General features: G+C 43.5%; 1 protein-coding gene across 1 annotated transcript in view; it reads left to right on the top strand.

Moving 5' to 3' along the window:
• LOC124795572 (myosin light chain kinase, smooth muscle-like) overlaps window positions 1–23,905 on the top strand; it is a 1,044,560-nt gene extending 1,020,655 nt beyond the window's left edge. The window contains exons 26-32 of the mRNA XM_047259644.1: window positions 3,744–3,886; window positions 9,506–9,830; window positions 14,443–14,584; window positions 14,991–15,190; window positions 15,388–15,540; window positions 20,999–21,122; window positions 22,565–23,905. Of these exons, the coding sequence (XP_047115600.1) occupies window positions 3,744–3,886; window positions 9,506–9,830; window positions 14,443–14,584; window positions 14,991–15,190; window positions 15,388–15,540; window positions 20,999–21,122; window positions 22,565–23,419 (1,942 nt within the window). The 3' untranslated portion in view covers window positions 23,420–23,905. The remainder of the gene's footprint in view (window positions 1–3,743; window positions 3,887–9,505; window positions 9,831–14,442; window positions 14,585–14,990; window positions 15,191–15,387; window positions 15,541–20,998; window positions 21,123–22,564) is intronic.
• The last annotated feature ends 1,947 nt before the right edge of the window (window positions 23,906–25,852 follow it).

Here is a 25,852-nt window from a genome sequence, read left to right as displayed (position 1 = left end):
AGCAGCTGGTGGACGACGGTTCTCCGGTTAGCTTTATGTGGGTTCCTGGCCATGTCGGTATCCCTGGGAACGAAGCTGCAGATGCCGCGGCCAAGGCTGCGGTCCTCCAGCCTCGGACAGCTTCTTGTGTCCCTTCATCAGATTGTAGCAGGGTCATTTGTCGGCGCATTTTATCGCTGTGGCATGCCGATTGGGCTGCACTTACGGACAACAAGCTTCGGGCCTTGAAACCTCTCTCCATGGCTTGGCCGTCCTCCTCACGCCCTCGGCGGGATGAGGTAGTTTTGGCCCGGTTACAAATTGGACACTGCCGGTTCAGCCATCGCCATTTGCTGACGGCTGCGCCGGCGCCGTTCTGCCCATGTGGGAAATTGCTGACGGTCCGCCACATTTTAACGTCCTGTACGGATTTTACTACACTGCGTCTTGATCTTGGCCTGCCATGTACTCTCGATGCCATTTTAGCGGATGACCCAGGAGCAGCTGCTCGCGTTCTTCGTTTTATCAAATTGACCAACCTGTCTAAGGACATTTGAATATGCTGTTTTTTTAATCCTATGCCTGTCGATCTTTTATCGTGTTTTCCCTTTTAGTTGCTGTTTTAAACTTGTGCCTCGCGGTGCATTCCTAACGTAGTCTGGGCGCTAATGACCGTTGAAGTTGTGCGCCCTAAAACCACAAAAAAAAAAAATACCCGCCCTACAGGAGAGAGACGCATTAAACCCAAGTTTTCATGTAAGATGGGGCGCCACTGCACATAGCTCGTGAGGTTCACCTGCTTCTCCGAAATACATTTGGAAACTATCGAATTATCAGCCGATCGTTTCCAAATTCTTGGCCGGCACGATCACCTGGTCTCACTCCGTGATTTTTGGTTGTGGGGCTGCCTGAAGCACAGGGTTTAGCTGCGAACATTCACACATGTGCTGATCTGAAGTGCAGTGTATCAAGACAGGTAGCCAGCATACCTACAGACAAGCTTCTTTCTGCTGTGCACAACGCCTGCGCTTTCAGACACCTCTGGACGCTGATGGGCGCCATATTGAGCGCCTTTTGTAGCAGTAATGGTACCGGCATGTAATGGTATGATGTACCGTAGCAGCACATTAGGTGTCCCAACTGAATTGATTCTGCGTGCTCTCTCTACCCCACGTCCTTGACATTAATGCTGTAGAGTTTGGTACTCGTACGGTAATTAGTTTCCGTGTTATGACGTGTTAAATAGGGAAACTGAAACGTCCCCTTAGAAAAATTATTGAATTACTGTGCTGGTAAACCCCTTACGTTATTTGATTTTCAAACAGCTGAGCCGAACTGAACATACTCAGGCATTTCTCTCTTTACTTATTCTGATCAACACTAAACTGACACACAATATTTTTAGCGCAACGCAATCTGACTTTCAATAATCTCTACAAAAGAATGGCCCTGACTAACAATCACCTATACCTTTCACGAATCACTTACCTCACAAAAATCTTGGTTACTCGAACTACTGCAATACATAGAGTGGCAATACTGCCAGCTAAATAAAGGATTCTAACTACTGAAGGCACTAACTACTGATAGGCATACTTAGCGAATGAAAGATTTTGATAAAGAACAAACAATGTATTTACCTTAAGTGTTCAAAAGTCATAATATATACACTCCTGGAAATGGAAAAAAGAACACATTGACACCGGTGTGTCAGACCCACCATACTTGCTCCGGACACTGCGAGAGGGCTGTACAAGCAATGATCACACGCACGGCACAGCGGACACACCAGGAACCGCGGAGTTGACCGTCGAATGGCGCTAGCTGCGCAGCATTTGTGCCCCGCCGCCGTCAGTGTCAGCCAGTTTGCCGTGGCATACGGAGCTCCATCGCAGTCTTTAACACTGGTAGCATGCCGCGACAGCGTGGACGTGAACCGTATGTGCAGTTGACGGACTTTGAGCGAGGGCGTATAGTGGGCATGCGGGAGGCCGGGTGGACGTACCGCCGAATTGCTCAACACGTGGGGCGTGAGGTCTCCACAGTACATCGATGTTGTCGCCAGTGGTCGGCGGAAGGTGCACGTGCCCGTCGACCTGGGACCGGACCGCAGCGACGCACGGATGCATGCCAAGACCGTAGGATCCTACGCAGTGCCGTAGGGGACCGCACCGCCACTTCCCAGCAAATTAGGGACACTGTTGCTCCTGGGGTATCGGCGAGGACCATTCGCAACCGTCTCCATGAAGCTGGGCTACGGTCCCGCAACGCCCCAACATCGTGCAGCCCGCCTCCAGTGGTGTCGCGACAGGCGTGAATGGAGGGACGAATGGAGACGTGTCGTCTTCAGCCATGAGAGTCGCTTCTGCCTTGGTGCCAATGATGGTCGTATGCGTGTTTGGCGCCGTGCAGGTGAGCGCCACAATCAGGACTGCATACGACCGAGGCACACAGGGCCAACACCCGGCATCATGGTGTGGGGAGCGATCTCCTACACTGGCCGTACACCACTGGTGATCGTCGAGGGGACACTGAATAGTGCACGGTACATCCAAACCGTCATCGAACCCATCGTTCTACCATTCCTAGACCGGCAAGGGAACTTGCTGTTCCAACAGGACAATGCACGTCCGCATGTATCCCGTGCCACCCAACGTGCTCTAGAAGGTGTAAGTCAACTACCCTGGCCAGCAAGATCTCCGGATCTGTCCCCCATTGAGCATGTTTGGGACTGGATGAAGCGTCGTCTCACGCGGTCTGCACGTCCAGCACGAACGCTGGTCCAACTGAGGCGGCAGGTGGAAATGGCATGGCAAGCCGTTCCACAGGACTACATCCAGCATCTCTACGATCGTCTCCATGGGAGAATAGCAGCCTGCATTGCTGCGAAAGGTGGATATACACTGTACTAGTGCCGACATTGTGCATGCTCTGTTGCCTGTGTCTATGTGCCTGTGGTTCTGTCAGTGTGATCATGTGATGTATCTGACCCCAGGAATGTGTCAATAAAGTTTCCCCTTCCTGGGACAATGAATTCACGGTGTTCTTATTTCAATTTCCAGGAGTGTATATATCAGTTCATCACATCCAGTCTTACAAATTTACTCTCTCTGATGGACACACGTCCAGATCACCCGCTCTCAAAACTCCGCCCTCTCTCTCCCAATATCCACCACTGCTGGCGGCTCACCTCCAACTGCGCAATGCTACGCCCTTGTTAACAGCCAACTGCCCAACACTACAGTAGCAGATTCCAACAATGCAAACCAGCCACAGACTGCACACAGCAATGCAAACCAGCCACAGACTGCACACAGCACAGCCAGTGATTTTCATACAGAGCGCTACATGGCGTTACCAACATAAAAACCTAAACGGCCTACTTATAAGACTTTAATTATAACTACCCAGTATTTCGCTTCACTGAAGTGTTTTAGTTGAAATACTGTTTTTAATTTTTTATTCATTGTTTTACCCAAATGGGAGGAGAGTGGCAGGGGTGTGTGTGTGTGGGGCGGGGGGGGGGGGGGGGGGTAGCGCATTTTGTCGGCTTTAGAATAAGGTGGGGGTTGGGGAAGTCATTTAGGAGGGGGAAGGTGTTCTACTTTGTCTACTTGCCACGGGGCTATACTTTCGCCCCTGGATGTTCCATACGACCGTACCTTTCACTTCCTTGGGAGTGGACGGTGTGGTGAGGTAAGGGAGGCCCTCGGGAAGAGCGCGATGTGAGAGGTGACCGCGGCCCGCGGCTCTGGCTGTTGCAGCTGCCTGTCGCTGTCGCACCACGTGTCGGGCCTGAGCGAGGGCTACGACTACCAGTTCCGCGTCCGGGCGCACAACCGCCACGGCGCCAGCGAGCCGGGCCTCGAGACGCCGCCCTTCGCAGCTGCACGCGTCGCCACACCAGGTGAGATTAAGACTACAAATATCCAACTATTTCGCAGTCACACGTCGAACTCGAGCACGTACAACAGTCGGTCAGCAACGAGTACACCCAAAGGGTCACAACATTGAATGGCGGCAGCACCATCGAGGCAATCTGTACATGGACCATATTCGCCACGTACGCAACACGCATCGTGAACTGGACGCTAGTGTAGTAGGATAATCTGGAACGGAAAGGCAGAAAAGTCGTGACACTTCACCACGTACTTCCACCTCGCAGTGGCGTCTGCAGGTACTTGCCCACACAGCGATGGGAGAGGACTCTTGCAAGTGAGGCATCTACATGGATACTCTGCAAATCACATTTAAGTGCCTGGCAGAGGGTTCGTCGAGTCACATTCACAAGTCTCTATTATTAAATCTCGTATAGTGGGCGGAAAGAACGAACACCTATATCTTTCCGTACGAGCTCGATGCCCTTATTTTATCATGGTGATCGTTCCTCGCTATGTAGGTCGGCGTTAACAAAATATTTTCGCGTTCAGAGGAGAAACTGGCAGAAGTAAAGCTGTGAGCACCGGGCGTGAGTCGTGCTTTGGTAGCTCAGATGGTAGAGCACTTGCTCGCGAAAGGCAAAGGTCCCGAGTTCGAGTCTCAGTCGGGCACACAGTTTTAATCTGCCAGGAAGTTTCATATCAGCGCACACTCCGCTGCAGAGTGAAAATCTCATTCTGAAAATTGGCGATTGAAATTTCGTGAGAAGGTTCTGCCGCAACAAAAATCCGCCGTTGTTTTAATGACATCCACCCCAAATCATGTATCATTTAAGTGGCACAATCTCCCCTATTTCACGATGATACAAAACGTGCTGCCCTTCTTTGAATTTTCTTGATGTAGTCCGTCAATCCTATCTGATAAGGAGCCCACACCGCGCAGCAGTATTCTAAAAGAGGATGGACAAGATAGTGTAGGTTTTGGCGTCGTACGGCGTTTCTCCCGCCTTCCTTACATCTAGGCCCTGTCAACCTTCCGTTCACGGACGTCGCTAAATTCTTGTCTTATGTTTGACAGAAAACTGTGCTGGTCCTCCCACGTTTCCTGTCTTTAGGCTCGCTGTCTGTGTCCTGAATGGTACCGCCTGGGAAGCGGACCGAGTGGTCCTTCTCCGCCTCTATCGCGCCTTAGTGCGCTCGAAATTGGACTAAGGAAGCACAGTTTACTTCTCTGCTCGGCCGTCTATTCTTCGGCGTCTCGACTCTGTCCACCACCGTGGATTACGTTTAGTGTCTGTAGCTTTTTACACCAGCCCTGTGGAAAGTCATTATGCTGAGACTGTTGAATCTCCGCTGTCCAATCGGCGAGCTGTCCTTCTGAGTCGTTACGCTAGCCATCTGTCTTCCATGCCTGCTAATCCGGCCCATGACATTTTTTTCGACGCCTCCTTCGATTTAGGGTATGCAGGCCGCCCTTCCTCCCTAATACCACCGGGAGTCCGCTTCTGTAAACTGTTCCATTCTCTTTCCTTCCACTTCCCTAAGACTTTCTTGACAACTTGGGTTACAGCACCGCCTTGGCTCCGGCCACGGACCTGCCTCCTCCGTAACCTTTCAGTTTCCCAAGGATGGTACCCCTTCTCTTATTTATCGTCGGGCATTTGCTGCTCTATGCGCACAAATGAAGGATGCCACATTTATTTACACTGATGGCTCAAAAGCTTCGTTTGGTGTTGGGAGTGGCTATATTGTTGGCGACACCTCAAATCGATTTCGGCTTCCCGACCAGTGTTCGGTTTTTACTGCGGACATTTACGCTGTTCTCCAGGCTGTTCAATACATCCGTCACCATCAGCGGATACAGTATGTTATCTGCTCAGATTCGCTCAGCTCTCTCCTCAGTCTCCAAGCTCTCTACCCTGGCCACCCTCTGGTCCACCGGATTCAGGACTGCCTCCACTTGCTCCGCTTGGGGGGCGTCTCTGTGGCGTTCCTCTGGATCCCAGGACATGTTGGTATCTGTGGAAATGAGACGGCCGATACAGCGGCCAAGGCTGCAGTCTCTCTTCTTCAGCCTGCTATTCGCATGATTCCCTTCGCCGATCTGCGAAGTGTTTTATGTCATCGTGTTGCTCTTTTATGGCACGCACATTGGTCGGCACTTCGGAATAATAAATTGCGGGACGTGAAAGCTCTTGCCTGTGCTTGGACCTCTTCCTCCCGAACTCGTCGTCGGGAGGAGATAATTTTAACTAGACTCCATGTAGGGCACTGTCTTTTTAGCCATCGACATCTTTTAAGTGGCGATCCTCCCCCACTCTGTCCCCACTGCTCTCAACTGTGGACGGTGATACCTTTTACTTGAGTGACCCTATTTCACTCCGTTACGCGCCCGTCTACAGCTGTCGCCTGATATATCTTCCATTTTAGCAGATGACACGCGCTCATCCGATCGCGTTCTCGAGTTTATTAGTGCCAGTGAGATGACGTCAGTCATTTGAAGCTCTTTTTGGGGACAACCAACCCCCTTCTATAGTGGTTTTTTAAGCTTTCCCTCTGTTTTTAGTTTCCCCACTTTTTTGAGTTTCGCTCCCATTGCTGCTAGTTTCCAGTTTCGTTTTTTTTTTAACTTTTCCTGAGTCACAGACCGGGCGCTAATGACCGTAGCAGTTTTGAGCCCTAAAATCATAACAAAAATATATAGTGTAGCAGTTTCCTAAGTATCCTGCCAATAAAACGCAGTCTTTGGTTAGCCTTTCCCATAACATATGCTATCTGTTCCTTCCAATTTAAGTTATTCGTAGTTGTAATTCCTAGGTATTTAGTTGAATCTACAGCCTTTAGAGTTGACTGATTTACCGTGTAACCTCTGTTTAACGGATCCCTTTTAGCACTGATGTGGACCACCTCAAATTTTTCGTTATTTAGGATCAATTGTCAATTTTCGCAGTAACAATTCACAGCGACCTTAAGTGGAATGACCATTTAAAACATATAATGGGAAAAGCAGACACCAGGCCAAGATTCATCGGAAGAATCTTGAGGAAATGTAATCCATCCACGAAAGAAGTGGCTTATAAGGTGCTCGTTCGCCCGATTCTTGAGTATTGTTAATCTATGTGGGATCCCTATCAGGTAGGACTGATAGAGAAGATCCAATGAAGAGCGGGATTTCGTCACGGGATCGTTTAGTTGGCGAGAGAGCGTTACGGAGATGCTGAGGAGAAAATACGAGAAATTAGAGCCAATACAGAGGCTCACCGACAATCATTCTTCCCACGCACTATTCGCGAGGGGAACAGGGTTGGAGGGATCATATAGCGGTACAGAAAGTACCCTCCACCACACACCATTAGGTGGCTTGCAGAGTATGATGTAGATGTAGATCTTCAAGCTGAACAAAACTCTACCCCACCTGCAACCTGACTCTGACCATTGCGACAGTCCGAGCAGCCCTCTTCGATTGTTTGCAGATGATGCTGTCATTTACCATCTTTTGAAGTCATCAGATGATCAAATTCAACTGCAAAAGATTGACTGTATATATTAGTGCAAAAAAATGGCAATTGACTCTAAATAAAAGTGCGAGGTCATCCACGTGAGTACTAAAAGAAATACATTAAATTTTGACTACACAGTGAATCACACAAATCTCTTGGTTGTCAATTCAACGTAATACCTAGGCATTACAATTACGGGAACGATAGCATAGATAATGTTTCGGGGAAATCAAACCAAAGACCACAGTTTATTGGCAGAACACACGGGAAATGCAACATGACTACTACAGACACTGCTTTTAATACACCTGTCCGACCTCTTCTGGAGTATTGATGTGCAGTGTGGGCTCTGCATCAGATAAGATTGACGGAGGACAACGAAAAAGTTCAAACAGCAGAGACTGTGCCACGGATGTGATACGCAAATTGGGGTGGCAATCGTTAAAATAAAGGCGTTTTTCGTTGCGGCAGGCTCTTCTAATGAAATCTGAGTTACCAACTATCTCCTGAATGTGAAAATATTTTGTTGGTGCGCATCTACACAGGGAGACATGATCAACATAGTAAAATAAAAGAAATCGGAGCGTCCACGGAAAGAGTTAAGTGTTTGTTTTTGCCACACACTGTTAGTGTGAAACAGCAGAGAAATATCTTGAAGGTGATCCGATGCCAGGCACTTTTTGTGAATTGCGGAGCAATGATGTAGATATGGAACAGAAGTGCAGTGAGGAAATATATTACAAAAATCATGATTGCTAAAGCTGTAATGAAACTATTTGTGATTTATTACTTGCCTTTGTTCATTCCACCTTGATTTGTTTCGTTATAACTTTTTCACGGTGAATATGTTTAGTTCATTTCCATTTATTATATAAATTTTAAATCGGATGACAGTTCTTAGAAACATCACCCTACTCCGAATACGCATTACTTGCTTATTGTTTGCCAGCTATGGTACATTTCCATACAGAGTAGGTAGGTCAACAGCCATACGAAACTTCGATGTCGTATTTTTCATAGTTTTTCACGTATATGCGTCATAATCAAGAGAGAAAAGTCGTTTCATCTGCCCTCGGACGTTGAGTGAAGATCCAATAGCGGTCGTGGCCAGAATACAATGACTTGTGCGTAGTGCCCAATACAAATTACGTGATGTATTGCTCCAGATATTCTGTTTTTATTAATGGACCCAGATTAATCCTTACCACTGCTACACTATCAAATCTGTGTGAATAAGGATCATCAGGCTATTTCATACACGAGACAGGATTAAACTTTTAAGTAGCCAAAGTCAATAATTGAAGTCTTGTAGCTACGTAACGCCAAAAAGATTTCAAAACACAACTGAAGTTGAAAAAATATTTCGCTAACTGTTCACACACTGCCTCCAGCTGGCTCCTGACAGCATCTCCTTTCAAAAAAAAAAAAAAAAAGTTCAGGGTCAATAGGGAAAAAGTCAGAGAAAAACACCACATACAAATGTAATTCGCCAGCTTCAATTAAACCTCGCTGATTCTGCTTCATTCATCAAATACCACATCCCTGTCAGCTACTGGTTCTGTGATCTTGTATAAGGGCTCTGTCTGCCAAGCACATGAACACTAGTAAAAACACAACTCGTCTAGAAAAAGCAGAAGATGAGTTCAGTTTTTCACATCTGCATCCAAGAATGCACTTCAGATTCTTGTATTCTTTCCATATTTGATTAGTAACTTTGCTGGTGAGGAATGACTCCGGAAAGGACTTCTTCACCTAAGAACCGAGGCCGATTCCTACATCTTACGAACTCCAAATTGTTCCATGAAATTATCTAATTCACAGCTGTTTTCTCAGTCAGTTTCAGAAGCAGAAGTCAAGCATTTCCAAAGGGCATTTCTTGAACCCACTGATGGCACTATTCTGCAGATTGCTGCATCCTAGCAGGACTTTGAGAAAGTTCCTTCACAACGGGTTACGGAAAACACCCGCCATTCTGGGAAAGTACTCTTAAACCAGTCCTATACGTCTCGACCGCAATTAATTTAGAAGTCTCGTCATCTTCAGATCGCACAAATTTTCTCCATCTCCTGGATACTGGAAGCTCGATCTACCGTCCACAACAGTGGAAAGGACGAGCATGTGACGTTACAAATTGGTTGTTGTTTCCAGACGGGGTTAAGCTGGAGGAGGAAGAAGAAGACGTCCCGGAGGAAGAGGACTGGGACTCCGAGGAGGTGTCTGCGGGCGGCGACTTCGCGTCCGGCTACGAGGTGCTGCAGGAGCTGGGCAAGGGCCGGTACGGCGTGGTGCACCTGGTGCGCCACCGCCGCTCGCAGCGCCTCTTCGCCGGCAAGTTCCTGCGCTGCGTGAAGGCTGCCGACCGCGACAAGGCGCGCGCCGAGGTCGACATCATGCGCCGCCTCAGGCACCCCAAGCTGCTGCGCCTCGCCGCCGTCTTCGAGGCGCCGCGCGAGGTGGTCGTCGTCACCGAGTAGTGAGTAGCCTGCTCGCTCTGAAGCGCACGCAGTACTCCTGTTCATCTGTTTATAGGCATACTGGACAAACACTTTGTCACCCTCCGTCCCTCCACTCCTCCCCCCACCCCCCCCCCCCCACACACTCAGGGCAGACAACACTAATACCATGCATGGGCATCTGCAAAAATTTGAAATTGCCGGGGTGGGTGGGCGGTGGCAAACTCGAAAATTGCAGGTTTTTTCTATATAATTGATGCAGCAATTGCCAACAGTATTCTGTTGGTGAAATAATCCACGTAAAGCTAAAATTGTATAAATGAGAGGTTTACGGGAATCACAGGAAATATATTCTAGAAATGTACAAGAATCGTGTAATGAAACTGCCTGGCAGATTAAAACTGTGTGCCGGACCGAGACTCGAACTCCGGACCTTTGCCTTTCGCAGGCAGGTGCTCTACCAACTGAGCTAACCAAACACGACTCACGATCCGTCCTCACAATTTTACTTCCGCCAGTACCTCGCCTCCTACCTTCCAAACTTCACAGAAGTTCTCGCGCGTAACATGCAGGACTACCACTACTGGAAGAAAGGATACTGCGGAGACACGGCTTAGCCACAGCCTGGGGGAAGTTTTCAGAACGAAATTTTCACTCTGCGGCGGAGTGTAAGCTGATTTTGAATCTTCCTGGCAGATTAAAACTGTAAGCCGGACCGAGACTCGAACTCGAGGCCTTTGCCTTTCGGGGGCAGGTGCTCTACCAACTGCGAAACTGCATGTTTCGCAGGACAACTTCTGTGAAGTTTGGAAGGTAGGAGACGAGGTGCTGGCAAAAGTAAAGCTGTGAGGACGGGGCGTGAGTCGTGCTTGGATAGCTCAGTTGGTAGAGCACTTGCCCGCGAAAGGCAAAGGTCCCGAGTTCGAGGCTCAGTCTGGCACACAGTTTTAATCTGCCAGGAAGTTTCAAAATCAGCGCACACTCTGCTGCAGAGTGAAAATTTCATTCTGGAAAAATTCTGTAATGAATAAAAACACTGTGTTCCAGTTCTGAAGGGCTGGGCTGGGCTAGGCAGTGTGATAAACGCCCACTCTTGACCTCCCCCTCGCCCTTATGGATGCCTACGATGCCATATAACGACACCTAGCTCTGGAAATGGCCTCAATTCTGCGACGGAGAGGACCCAAAAGTTCCGTCAGGTATTACGTATCCAGTTGCAGTCACCACATTCACAGATTGATCCAATTGAGCCAAGTTGCGTGGATGTTCATTGTTAGGTTTCACCCACTGTCCCAAATAGTACTTCAAACGTTCTGTTGGTTCAGGATTGGGTGATTTAGTGCACCATTCGAGAAACAAAAGTGTGCCTGAACATTTACAAAACCAGGAGTGTGTACAGTTTTGTGAATATGGCGTTCATCATCTTGGAAGATATCAGTGTTGGCAGCGTACTACTCATGAACATGCAAAAGAGCAACAATAAGTCACTAAGAAAAAAATTGACTGCATGACATTGTGTGTTTGTCAGCTGCTATCCAGTTTATTTGGCCCATTGAAGACGTGCACCTTTGTGCTGCTGCACACAATAGTCTTCTGTGAAGTACCCAACTCCAGATGCTCACTGACTGCAGTTTCCTTCTCAATGTCACACAGAAATTGGCCAACATGAACCAGCATTTGGCGAAATCAGCAATTCCTGTCGCGCTTGAAACAGGTTGTCATTGACAAGTCGTGACACTAGTCTCCAGTCTGTCAGTTACGATGTTTTTACAACCAGTATTATTAAGCAATATTATGTGGCTGCAGGTGGTATACCATTCCCTGTAGACATTTGGACAGTTGCTGTTGACACGCCAAAGAATCTCACAAATCCAAACACATTAGCTCCTTTTGCCATTGCTGTCTCCATGCAGAGCCACCTTCCAGCCTCCATTCCAGACACCTGGCTGGCACATTACAACACTTCACTTTCTCGACTTTAATCAGTGTTGCTCACATGACACCCATAGAAGTTCTACGGCACTGTGTGTCCAACGTCTTCTTTTAAGGAGTAGCCTAATATTTGACAAGAAAATTAAAGAAACTGTGCACCACTATTAGCAAACACGAGACCCTCAGTCCATTGGATGTCAGGCACCATCCCTTAAACTACCTTCGAATTTGTTTTTGCAACCTACATTCAAAGAGTTCCTCACCGTCTGCCATCTTCATATGTTCTCTCCTTTAGCCTATTTGAAACTACCATGTGTGAAATAATCCCTTCAATGCATACTGATGCCATACAGTGTATCATTAGTGAGCTAGTAATTGAAGTTAATATACAATAGCATGATTAACGATATTTCTGAGCTTTGTTGTTAAGAGTGATTATTAAGAACTGCATACAGGATTCCTTGCATGGACTTTGAATCATATTCACGTGCACACATTCCACCATATAAAGAGAGTATATTACTTGAGATTCATGCCATGATATCTTAAATGTATGTGCCAAAGAATTTAAACAATCGGAAGTCTACAGTGGAATAACATTATCATGAAAAGCAGGTGGAAATGGGGCGCACGCACACGCAGACCCTGCAGACAGTGTGACTGCATTTAATGTGAGCAGCAATCTGCAGTGGGTGATGGTGGGTGGGGAGGGGGGGCATGGGGAGGGGAGGGGAGGGGTACCAGTGTATGGATCGGGGAAGGTATTGTGCTGCCTGTGGCAGCATACACAGATGTGGTGGTGACAGGGTAAGGCTTTTATGTGCTAGGTGCGAGGTGCAGAGTGATGAGGCTATGCAGGGGAGGGGAAAGGGAGGGAGAAAGGAGGAATGAAGAACAGAAAAGGGAGAGGGGTGAGGGGAGAAGGGGTAAAGGCAATGGGTGTATTGGCAGAGCAGGTGATCTTTGTTGTGCTGGAGTGGGAGTAGGGAAGCAGATACCTAGGTGGAGGACAGTCTAGTGAAGGCTAAGGCCATGGAGGTTATGGAAATAAAGTATATTTTGTAAGGAGAGTTCCCATCTTCCCAGTTTATGAAAGCTGGTGTTGGATCTAGAGGGAGCAGGTTGTGAAGCATTCACTGACATGTTCTTCACTTCAATGATTGCTTCACAGCCTGCACCATCCGGATCCTTTCTACAAACACCAGCTTTTCTGAATTGTGCATGTAGGTGTTCTCCTTATAACATACCCTACATTTCTGTAAGCCTCCTGGTATTAGCCTTGGCTAGTCCCTGTCCTCCACTACCTATTCTCTTTCCTGCTCCCACTCCAGCACTACACATGCCATCTATTCTGCCAATGCACCCACTAGTGTGTTCCCCACATCTGTTTATCTCCTTTCCCCTCTCCCTTTCCCACTCCTGTCCCCACCACATACCTGCATGCTCTCACAGGTAGCAAATCACCTTCCCCCACCGCCACCCTACAGTTGTAACTCCCCCCCCCCCCTTTCCCTGCCCCATGCTGCCTACTTACCCCACCATCAACTTCAGGTTGCTGTTCAAATCAGATGCAGTTGCAGTCTGTAGTTGGGCCATTGTGGCCAGAAACAGTGCCCATATTCTGCAGTTGGGCCATAGTGGCCAGAAACAGTCCCCATATATGTGTGAGCTGTGCTTGCATGAATAAGGCTTTTTAACCAAAACATTAAATGTTTAGCAGTCTTTTCATAGTGCCTGTCTGCAACTTATCACATTTATGTGATGACTAATAATCTATCCTTTTTGTAATATTGTTGGCAGGGATTTTAGTTGTGTGAGTGGCTACCAAACTATTTTCTTTTCTCTTTTTCATAGTTAAGTGATGTATCAGGTTTTGTAAACTTAACATCAATGACTGCATCACTTCACCCATACTGCAACTTAATTGAATACGTATGCAGGTAGACAATACATTTGGAGTGCTATAGGACCATATTTATAAAAATTAATTTTAAACCATGGTTACATAATATGAAACTATAGAAATCATCGAAAGACTTGCAGACTGCACTCTTACTGGCAGTTTTTTGCAGCTAGTTTTTGCTATGATGAATTTACAAATATAGTAAAACACAAAATGGACAAAAGTGAGACACTCTTAGTGAATAAAGATCATGGAATATCTTCATTCAGTTGAAAAGTAATGAGGTGGCAGCAAATTTCTTTTAAACATTACACCTGTTGAACTATTTTGTTTTGCCATGCCACTAAACCAGCTTCCTCTTTCTGTATATATACTCTGCACAAAGTAACATCTTACTTGATGGGTTGTAGTATGGGGATACTTGCCCATTGTTTCACATTACTCCATTCAAATCTCTACTGCTAGTGGAGTTTCCACGCAGAGGCTGTTTATATCTCTAAGCACAGCTGCCTAAGTAATTTAAATAAAGATTACTCTCAGTTGCTGTCCATGCATAAGAAGAAAAGTTTTGATGCAAACTGACAGTTTATACGAGAAATTGAGAAACACTTTGCAAATGAGGACTTCTGCTTCTGGTGGTCTTGAATGGGCAGAACTGTGTGCTGTTAATGTGAGTAAAATTTAAAGTAGTTTCTTTAGACCAATGTTTTCCATCCCAAGATTCTTCAGCCACCGTCCCCCCATCCTGAATTTCTGCTTTTAGATTTCATCTTAAATTTATTCTCTTGAATTTTCAGTATATCTGGAGGCGAGCTGTTTGAGAGAGTAGTCGCAGATGACTTCACATTAACTGAAAGAGACTGTGTGCTCTTTATGCGTCAAATATGCGAGGGAGTCCAGTATATGCACCAGAATTCTGTTGCACATCTTGATCTGAAGGTAAGCAAATTCATTTGATTCATCTGCATTCTAGATAGATGTTCTTATAGTTCACCCTGAATAACACAAAGCTATGTATATCTCACTTTAGGTAGTAAACTTTTACATACCAGGTACTGACAAAAACAATTTACTACCCAATGTTCAGTATTATTTCATGAACTACTGCAAATAGAGAAGGCCTCAAATGACAGCCTGTTAAATTTTCCAACTTTAATTTATTAAGTAAGAAGACAGATTAAGCTACAGGAAAGGAAATTTAAAATGAAGGAAATATCTAAAAGCTAAATTTTGGAGCACTGCATAAATACCATACTTCATATCTTGCTAGCATACTACTGTCTTAGATTATAATTGTTGTTGTAAGTATAATCTAAGTAATTTAATACAATATTGGAATTTGCAGCCAGAAAACATCATGTGCCGTACACGTACATCTCACCAGATCAAGCTGATCGATTTTGGTCTTGCAAGAATCTTGACACCAGGGAAACCAGAGAGAGTTCTGTTTGGCACCCCTGAATTCATACCACCAGAAATTATAAATTATGAGCCCATTGGTTTTGAATCAGATATGTGGTCTGTTGGCGTTATCTGCTACGTCCTGTGAGTAATCAGTGGTCTCAATTTGTTATAGTAACTCATGTGTATTAAGGTTTGACATGATTTACATAAGCTGTAGGAGAAATTATATTGAATCAAGTGTTTTGGTTAATTTGCTGTTAAAAATTGTGCATGTGTTAATTGATGTTAGAATACCTTTAGAAACAATGTTGTGTTCATAACATATGGATTGTTCACAGGCTGTCCGGCTTGTCACCATTCATGGGTGACAATGACATAGAGACATTTGCCAATATAACGAGAGCAGATTATGATTTCGATGATGAAGCTTTTGATGCAATTTCTCAGGATGCCAAAGATTTCATCAGTGAACTTCTAGTAAAGAGAAAAGAGTGAGTAATAACGCACAAACCACTGAGCATTTGTTAATAGTGCAGCAAAAACTTACTAGTACCTTTCAACACACAAATCATTAAACTTTGCTCTTCTAACTGTTAATTTTGGTTAAATATGATAAACCATTGCCATCAAATTAGTTTTTTAAACTATGGTTCATTTATGTTCAGTGGAAATTACTGGACTGAATTAAATATTTAGATTACCTAAGTCACTCCACAATTCATTCTTACTGAAAAGCATGTGAGGCTTTGACATTAAAGTAGACAGGTGATTTGATGATGCACTATAAATGATACTTGCACAGTTGCTGATATATCTGACACGTTGGTTGGCTGAGGTGGCAGTTTTATTGAGCTATAAATGTCACATAGGGTTTCTGAGCATCATTTGACAAGGCATTCCCTTGTTGAAATGTAATGGTGAGAAAAATCTTACAAAAAGGCAGGACTTAAAACTTTGCTGCTTTCTTAATGTGACACTTAATGTTGAAAAGTAGCTACGTGTTCTATTACTCACTGTAGATATTACTCACTGATCCAAAGTCAAATTCCAGATGTTATCACTGTTCATTATGGAAAAATGATTATGCACTGTTGCAGACTGAGGCTTCAAGGGATGCAGTCTGTCAAATTTTCTTGCTTAGTTATAATTAAAACTATGGCAATGGCCACACACGCAACTAGTAATATTAGGTTCCAGCTTCTATAGCATCATACAAAAAACATATCAATCAAAATAATCCTTTTTTGAATGAAAATAATAAATTTTTGAAAATACAATGTAACAGCATAGATAAAAAATCTACCCACCGAGTGGCAGCAGAGAAAAGCACATATAGAGATTAAGAAAATTTGCAAGCTTTCAGAGCCAGTGGCTCCTCCTTTTGGAAGAAAGTTTGAAGGGGAAGGAAGAGGGATAAAGGAAAATTACTGGCAAAGTTTAGAAAATGGGGTTATCTACAGAAAAGTCACCCAAAACTTTGGGTCAGCAGAGACTTACTGGACAGAATGACAAGGGAAGCCCAATTGTTGAAGACTGCACTGGACAAGATATGAGAACCTCAGAGCTTAAAGGTGGAAGACATAGTAATAAGGAAGACAGATTACTGACAAAACATCATGCAAGAGTTAATAAGAATGGACAGCTATGATGAGGGAGGTGGAGAAAAATAGGCAAGTTAGAAAATAAGATTAAGAAAACTAAAAGGGTGTGAAGAAATGAATAATTACTGAGTAGTGATGATGAGATTGGGAAATTAATATATATTAAGACCAGGTGAGTGGTGAGAACAAAGGACATGTTGTAATACCAATTCCCATTTGCAGAGTTCTGAGAAACTAGTGTCTGGGAAGAGAATCCAGATGGCCCATGTGGTGGAACAGGCACCGGGGTCATGACTGTGGTGTTGTAGAGTAAGCTATGCAACAGGTTATTTTGTGTTGCAAGTGTACATCATCTGTCTATAGTCATTCATCCTAAGGTGGTAGTCATACTAAAGTAAAAGATTCACAGGTGGCTCTCCCTTTGGTAGTATGCGTTTCACCATTTACAGAACTGGTATAGGTGGAGGTAGGAAAGTGCATAGGACAAGTCTTATAGTGGGGAAGGAGCTGCAGGGGTATGGAAATGGATGCAGAAGGAGCTTAGGGTCTGACTAGGAGACTGCGTGGGCACGGGGAAGGGGGGAGGGGGGGGGGAGGAGGAGGAGGAGGAGGAGGAGGACAAAAAGCTATTAATGGGGTCATGGGCAAAATGTTGAGCATAATGGACCTCATTTCAGGGCATGATTTGAGAAAGTCATAGGCTATTCAAAGTAGCTGATTAATACATTGAAGCCAAGGATAATACTGAAAAGTTGATTAAGGTGAGCAAGAAGGATGTCCCACACACACCTCCACCTTTTACCTTCTTCCTAAGATCCCCAAACCCAACCACCCTGCCTGTCCTGCAGCTGTTGGCGTCAAAGCACATACTGACCTCTGAACACCACTTAACTGACACACACCTGCAACCTATGGTACAAAGACTTCTTTCCAGTATTAAAGACACCAACCATTTCCTAGATTCTCTGAAATCTATGCCCATTCCACACCCATCACACATCTTGCTTGTCACCACTGATGCCACCTCCCATTTTTCTTTCTTTTTTATTATTATACCCATGTACAGGGTCTCTTTCTGAACTGTACAGTTTCATGCCCCCCTCCCTCCCCCAATCATTGCAATTTTGTGGTCAGACCCTATGCTGCTCCTACATTAATTTATATACCCTATGGTCCCACCCCTGTGACTGTTCCTTCTGTAGGACTTGCCCTATCAACCCTCATACCAGAACATATACTATCAAAGGGAGAGCCACCTGTGAAATCGCATGTTGTGTACCAGCTGTTATGTAAAACACCTTTGTACTTTTACTTTAGTATAACTGCCACCAAGTCATTACTCAGGATGAACGGATACAGATGGCATATGTTTGCAATACACAGCCTGTTAAAGAGCTTACTCCAAATCAACAGTTGTGACCTCTGTGCCTATTTCACCACATGTGCCATCCAGATTTTCCCTCGGACACTAGCTTCTCAGAGCTCTGCAAAAGGAATTGGTATTATATGTCCTTGGTTCTCATTACCCACTTGGCCTTAATTTATGTTAATTTCTTCAGTCTCAGCATTTATTCCCAGTAACAATTCACTTCTTCATTACTTTTTCATTTTCTATACTTTACTTTGACCTGTCTATTTTTCCCCACTTCCCCCATCTGTACCACATACAATGCACTTCCTATTGACTCTTCCACGATGTTTCTTTTGTAAACCCTCGTTGCCAGTTTTGTAAAGGCCTCGTCGCTACTGCTGTGGAGGCAGAGTTGCCACTGCTGTTATGGCAGGCAGAGTTTGTGAGTTATGAAATGGCTTCTGGTGCTGTGCACTGCTAAGACAATTTCTCCCTGCCACTATTACACAGCTGTGCCCCAGGGACAGGTAACAGGCTAGAAGAATGAAGGTTCTACAGCACTCCAACAAATTAGTAATGAAGTCACACAAATGAGTTAAAAGGTTTATTTATCTTTGTAACTAGTGGAATAATGAAGTCTGCAACAGTGCATGTAATATAGCACAAAAAGGACCTCTATGGCTAAATGCAAATAATTGTAGGTAAACTTCACAGTAAATAGCAAATGCAATTTACAGTAACTGTCTGTTCACATCTAAGAGTTCGCTAGATGTCATCCCCTGTCTTTCAGCACTGGATGATGATCTATATCCAAGTGGGCTAGAGCTGCTCTTTTCTATCTTCCAAGTAGGCGTCTGTCCGTTGTCATCCAGTCATTGGCAGATTGTACGCAGGTGGCAATTGGCCAAGGCAAAGTAGATATCTCACCTTGAGTGCCACCCGTGGCACTGGTGGAACTTGCACAAGTGGCGAGTCTCTGTGGCACTGGCATCAGCTCACACCTTTGCACCTGTCGTGCTTTTGCCCTGGCTGTGTCTTGTTCAGATGACACAGCAGTTTTATCGGTAATCTGTCTTCCTTATTATCCTACTTTCCACCTTGAATCTCTCGGGTTCTCAAATCTCGACTGGTGTAGTCAACAATAATCAGTCTTTCCATCTCATCCTGTCCAGTAAGTCTCCACTGACCCAGGGTTCAGGGTGACATTTCCATAACCATCCCCATTTCCTAAACTTCATCAGTCCTCTTCCTCCACCCTAAACCTTTCTGCCAAAAGGAGCAGTCACTGACACTGAAAGTTTGTGAATTTCCTTAACCTTTGTATTTCTTTCCTCCTCGCTGCTGCTGCTGCTGCTGCTGCTGCTGCTGCTGCTGCTGTGTGGAGTTTTTATTTATCCAGTTACATTACACCAAAAGAATAGCATGACCACTGACTTAAGTACTAAGAATTTTCATTTCTGGCCCAACAGCAGTTAAGTTTGGAAAGTTGTAGGCAAATTATACACTTCCATCATCACAATGCTTTTAATCACAGCCTCCCATATATTTTCTCAAAATTTTCAAGCCACCATTACAGTGACTTATGGTTAAAGTTCTGTAAAAAGACTAAGTATGCATGCACATACCATATACTAGTGACTTTTACATACGTTGGAGTGATAATTGTATAATGATGGCAACGGGATGTGAACTTTCTCACTCAGGATGTCCTAGAGAACTATTTAAGCCTAAACAGGGGGATATAAATATGGCATTTATTGACTTAGAAAAGACACTTGGTACTGTTGCTTGGAATAAACTGTTAAATGATCTTGAAAGTCATGTATGCTGCTTGAAAAACAGAACAATGATATTGTATGTACACAAAAATAGAAGTATGGTGGTACAAAGTAAAAAAAGCTACTATAAAAAAAGGTGCAGAACAAGGTTGCTCCAACACTATATTTGTTTGGTATTTTGGCTGAGAACAGTGGATACCTTCACAGCAAAAATATTCAGAATAACAGCAAATGATTACTAACTGCCAAATGGATGCAATTAAGGAATTAGATAACTTTTTTAGAAAAGCTTAAATTATTGCAACATAAATCTTGAATCAGTAAATTAATCCCTAACAAGAATTGGTGGAAATTAAATAAAACTTAATCAGTTTTGGCATTTTGTACTGCAATTGTGGGATATAATGATATTGCATGGAAACAAGACAGATAATAACAGTACTAAAATTTACTTTTACAGAAAACAGAAACATTATAAACTTTTGAGTGTAAAGGGAAAACTGCTTTCTAGTATTCATTTGGAGTATGCCGCATTACAGTGTACATGGATTGCAGGCTAGAGGTGCTTAGCTGCACTGTAAGTGTGAACTGAATAGATAAAAATCCAAAATGTTTCAAGTAATCAAGGAACAAAACTTTACTGATACTGTCCATAGGAAGAAAAAACTGACTTGACAAATATTAATGCCAAATCTCTAGAAAACAAGCATGAGGAGAGCAAAACAGAAATAGTATGTGTATATATTGAATGTTAAACAAATTATCAAGAAACATATCAACACAAAAAAGGAAGAGTTGCAGTGAGGCATGGCATGTACTGATCTACTAATGTTGTAAACAATGGATGTAGGAAACTCTTCTTTTTCATAACATTGTCATTTTTCCATCCTGGGTTTTCCACTGTTTGATTTCATTAATAGTTTTATATTGCAATAAATTACTTGTCTCCCCTTCTTGGTAGTAAGATCCTCAATACTGGCTAAGTTGATCTTTGATGTCTCTCAACCAATTAATCTGCACAAAACTTTAAATATGCTATTTTGTAACTTATGACACCATGTGCAACACGCTTAGCTCTACACCTCTCGTCTCCCTACCCACTAGTCTATCTGCAGATAACCCTTAAAAAACTGAAAATATGAGAGAAATATACTAATATTTGGTTTTGTCATTCATAATCTTTCATTTTAAATGTTGTTTTTCTCCTATCTGTCATCAGGAAAAGGTTGACTGCTGAACAGTGTTTGCAACATCGCTGGTTAACACAGATGACAGATGCAATCAGCTGTGTCAGGCTGTGTACTGATAAACTTAAGAAATTCATTATACGGCGCAAGTGGCAGGTCAGTAGCTATTTTAGTCATTTTCTGTGACCTGAACATGTGTGAAAGATTTAACAATGCATTTTCCAATAGGCACTCTTAGTTTGTGCAGTGACGTGTTTGTGTGATGGATATGATACGCAATGTGTGTAATACTACTGCTTTGTCCCCCCTCCCCCACATATTACTTCTGTTTTGGTTCACAAACACGAAATAGATTTAGCACATCAGATTTGTTACACTGAAGAATTGTTACTCCTTTTGAAATGAATAATTCAGTATAATTTATTGAAACATTAGTGTAGAGATTCACTGCCCAGATCTGCCTCAAAGCAAAATGGGATGTCAAAAAAGGAAGTGTAGTTATCAGCAGTATCTAATAAATGCTGAACTTGAGATGGATCACCTTACTGTCACTGCACTGTTTAGTGTATGTAAATACATTTTAGCAATCAGTATAAAATCTAAGCAGAGGCATTATAAAATGACATTTGTCTTGAGCAAAACTGTTTGATTATTTTAACAATGCAAGCCTTTTACAGTGTAGGTAACTAATGAATTTTTGATCCTTGCATTAATGATAAATAGTACATAAACTCTAAATAAAATTACAGTAACTTTGTAGTTTCCAAGCATGCATCTTACCTGCTTTTTTAAAATTTGGGACAGGATAATTAGTAGAGAAACATTTCCTGAACTTATAACCACGTCATGACACACCTGGACATTCATACAAATAATCAGACCTATAAAATTTATGCTGTATATCTGTAATATCCTTTTCTGTTGTTCATACACAAAGGCATTAGGAACACATGAAATACTAACATCAGTGACATGCTACAGTTTTGTGAGCTTGAGAACAAGATTTGTTAAATGTTCTTTTTTTATCAAACGCATTACTTTCACTCAGTGTCAGTGAAGAATTCATGTCTTGCTTCATAAAGGAACAGAAACCTTCTCATACTGCAAGATGAGTTTTTTCCTTCAATGTCAGGAAATGAATAATTGTGTGATTCTAGTGGATATCTACTGCTAATTCTAATACTGATACCCTTTGTTCTCTATTCCATAATTGGCTAAAAATGAAGCAAGAACTCTTTGCTGCACTAATCCCAGTAAGTCCTCCCACATCATACATTTCCAACAATTGTTAGCCATCACATCAAAACTGAAATAAACACTTTTGGCCAAATAGAGACAATTCTTTCCATGAGCACTCTCTTTTCCTTAAGAAGAGAGAAATGAAATTTGATGGCAAGGAAATAAGACAGTGAGAGGAAGCGAGAGAATAATGTCCCTTGTAGCTACAGGGGTCAGTTGAGACACACAGTGACAAATAATGACAAATAATGACAAATAATGACAAATATTTTAAAGACAAATTTGCTAATGTTTTGTTTGTGCATGTGTGTTTTTATTACTAATGCATGCTGTGTGTGTTTTCACTTACACCTATATAGAAAACAGGCAATGCAATTCGTGCTCTGGGTCGAATGGCTACCTTGTCAGCTGCAACGAGACGCAATTCGACAGCTAGTGGAGGTGGAAGCTCACCTCGACCCAGTCTTTCAGGACCGGATGAGGTAGCAGTAGTTGCTGCCGCAGGATCCAACAATCGGCGGCCTCGAGCCTTCAGTGAGCGCAGTGACAGTGGTATAAGTGACTGCTCTGTCAGTGTACCCTATGCAGCAGGGTCTCGTTGTCTAGCTGTCACTGAAGAACACGAGGAAGAAGAGGAAGGTAACACAGGTAGTGAAACTGACAATGAGAGTACTTGTGCAGCTAGAAGCAGCAAAACTGCAGGAGAGCACTCAACAGATAGTTTTGTGACCAAAAATGTTGAATGTCTGGAAGTTCTCTCTGAGAAAATAGACAATATTGCAATGGACGGAACAGAGGAATCTGAAAATCATACCGAAATTGCACTGTCCCTGACAAATAGTGTAACACCTGTTAAGAACTTAAAATTTGCTATGGGAGATGATAACAAGGATGATGATTGTGACATTAATGATTTTAATTATTCTTCCACAGCCTCCATGCCCTCCAGCTGTAACAAGAAGACAGCCAGCCTGAAGCACCAGAATTCTGCAGATTCTGGAGTGCACCTTGAGGTGGTAAGCAGCAGCAGCAGGAGGAACTCCTGCAGTGGCACCGTTAAGAGCAAGGTGACAGCATTCCAGCAGATGGCCAGTGCTGGGAACCGTTCTCCTGTCACAGGTGAAATGGCAAAAACTCACTCTGGATCTGCTATTACTGCCTCAAGAGAACACAGCACCAACTTCCAGAAAGCAGCCGCTTTCTGGAAGAGGTAGCACAGGACAATAAATGTGTGCATAAGTACAAAGTGCAGCTGTCTGTCTGTGAATATGAACTATTTATATGTTGATAAGTTATTAATAACTGTACAATAATTTTGACAACTCAAAGCATGTTTAAATCTAAATTACAATGAATTCCATCATGCCATATACTGTCTAAAGATATATTCAATGATGAACAATATAAACTACTACAAATGTATTTTTAAAAAAAATTATTTCTTCATGGAAAACTTTCTGTTTTGCTTGTTGTCAAGTGTGCATGTTCATATAAACTTTTGTTGTTTGAATATTGCAAAAGTTTGTGATTTGTACATAGCCAATACCTCAGTTTCTGTAACATCCATTTAAAAAAAAAAATGTATGTTCCCGTCAGTGTATAGCATAGTCAACCATTAGCACTCTACCTGTTCACAAATACAAAAAGCTGAACTGTAATGTTCTTAAACCAAATTTAAAATAAAATTTATGATACTGTCATTTGCATATTTAATAAAATAAAAATGTAACTGTTCCCACATATTACCTAAATTTTCAAGTGTCAGTTCAATCATCCACCAGCTTACAGTTGTGCCCTTGCTGTTCACGTAGTTCACTGGACCCAACAGACAATGTTAATATGGGTCTTTTGGTTTTACAGATGAAGCTGTTATCTACAATGAAGTACCATTAAATAAAAGCTATTCCTACCCACGCATTTTGTGAGAAGATTTCAATGTGCAAATATCAGTAGCTTGCTTTAAATGTCAAAAAGGTAAAATTGTACCAGTCACAAAGGCAAAATCTTAGTAGCTTATGACTAAAATATTGATATGTCGCAACTGGAATCACACAACTTATAAAAATGCGTAAATGTAACAATTTGTAGGGATATAAAACATAATTATCATATAGACTCGATCATATGTAAAGCAACTGGGTGGCTTTAGTGGCGAGATACTAAGAAAATGCAAGGAATCAAAAAAAGATTGCCTACAAAACACCTGAGTGACCCATCCTAGACTTTTGCTCAAGTGTGCGATCAGTACCAAATAGGACTAAGGAATATTGACCATATACTCATATGTACAGCACAGTATGTAAAGTGTGTGCATTCATTTTTCCACACATTATCACACTAGCGTTGAAAATAACGATACACATGAAAGCCTAATTACAAAATTTCAAGAACCAGCAATAAGAAACATACAATCCTGGCCTGTATACTGCTCCTGTAGGGACTCGAGGAAATATTAGTCAGAGGCATTTAAGCAATCATTCTCTCCATGGTCCATAAGTGAACAGAAGGGGGAAGAAGCATTAGTATACCATACTCTCAGCCATGCACTTCACCTAGTTGCACCTCCACCCTGACCCCAAGGAGCTCATGGCTCTTTCACAAGTTCATGAATGAATGGCACACATATGGCCCCAAATTATTGCGGCCCTTTCTTCCTTCCCAGGCTGCATTACTTCTGTGCCCTCTCCCCCTCCCCCTCCCCCTCCACCTCCCCCTCCTCTTGGCATCCTTGCTTCCTTCGGCCTGGCTATCCTAGTTTCTGTTGACCCTTACGCTTTAGAAGTATCATGTGATGTAAAGCTGTATGTCCTGCCATCCATTTGCATTTCAGGCATATGTCTTCCCACTACAGTGGACCACCTATACCATGAACATGGATGCCCACTCCATGAAGGGAGCTGCTGTATTCTGCCACCCATGTACGTTAATTGTCATGACCATTACTCTCCACACTTGCTGAACTGCCCAGTTTATAAAAAAGGAAAAGAAGATACAGGAGTGGAAGTCCCTTGAGTGTTCATCCTACACTGATGTTCATCAGAAATATGATCATCTTCACCCTGTGTCTGACGTCTAACTTTGCCTCAGTTACATCCTTTTCCCCTCCTCCCTATTCCAGTGCCAACCCCCTCCTTCCTCTCCCCTCCCTCCCTCGTAGTTATCACACCCACCATTCTAAGTGCCACTTCACCTACAAAGCCAGAAGTGTCCCTATTCCTTAGCATCTGCCTGTGATGTGGGCCATCTTGAGATCCCTCCCCATGGCATCTCCCAGGCAGGATGCCTGCTGAAATATGTCAGCTGTCATAAATCAGCCACAGGGTCACCCACTCTTTGTTAAAGATCTCACTGGAGCCTCCCCTTCCCCCTCCCCCCTCTCCCTGTCACACTGACCTGCGGAGGAGGAGTCGTCGTCCCGGTAAAAGGCCCCTCCGGTGGCTCTGGATATGTAAACTCCACCTCACAACTGGAGTCTGACCTCTTGTTTACGGCTGTCGCCCCATTCTTTTTGGTGACACATGTGACACTGTGGCATGACCAGCTTCAGCCCATCACCTTCCAGAGTTGCAATTCCTTATTTCCTTTTACTCCACAGCTTGTGTTGATCTACAGGACTCTCATTTTACTGAAGCTTACTCACTGACCCC

The sequence above is a fragment of the Schistocerca piceifrons genome, chromosome 4 (genome assembly GCF_021461385.2).
Source record: "Schistocerca piceifrons isolate TAMUIC-IGC-003096 chromosome 4, iqSchPice1.1, whole genome shotgun sequence".
Lineage (NCBI taxonomy): Eukaryota > Metazoa > Arthropoda > Insecta > Orthoptera > Acrididae > Schistocerca > Schistocerca piceifrons.
This window is presented reverse-complemented; position numbering and strand designations above follow the sequence as displayed.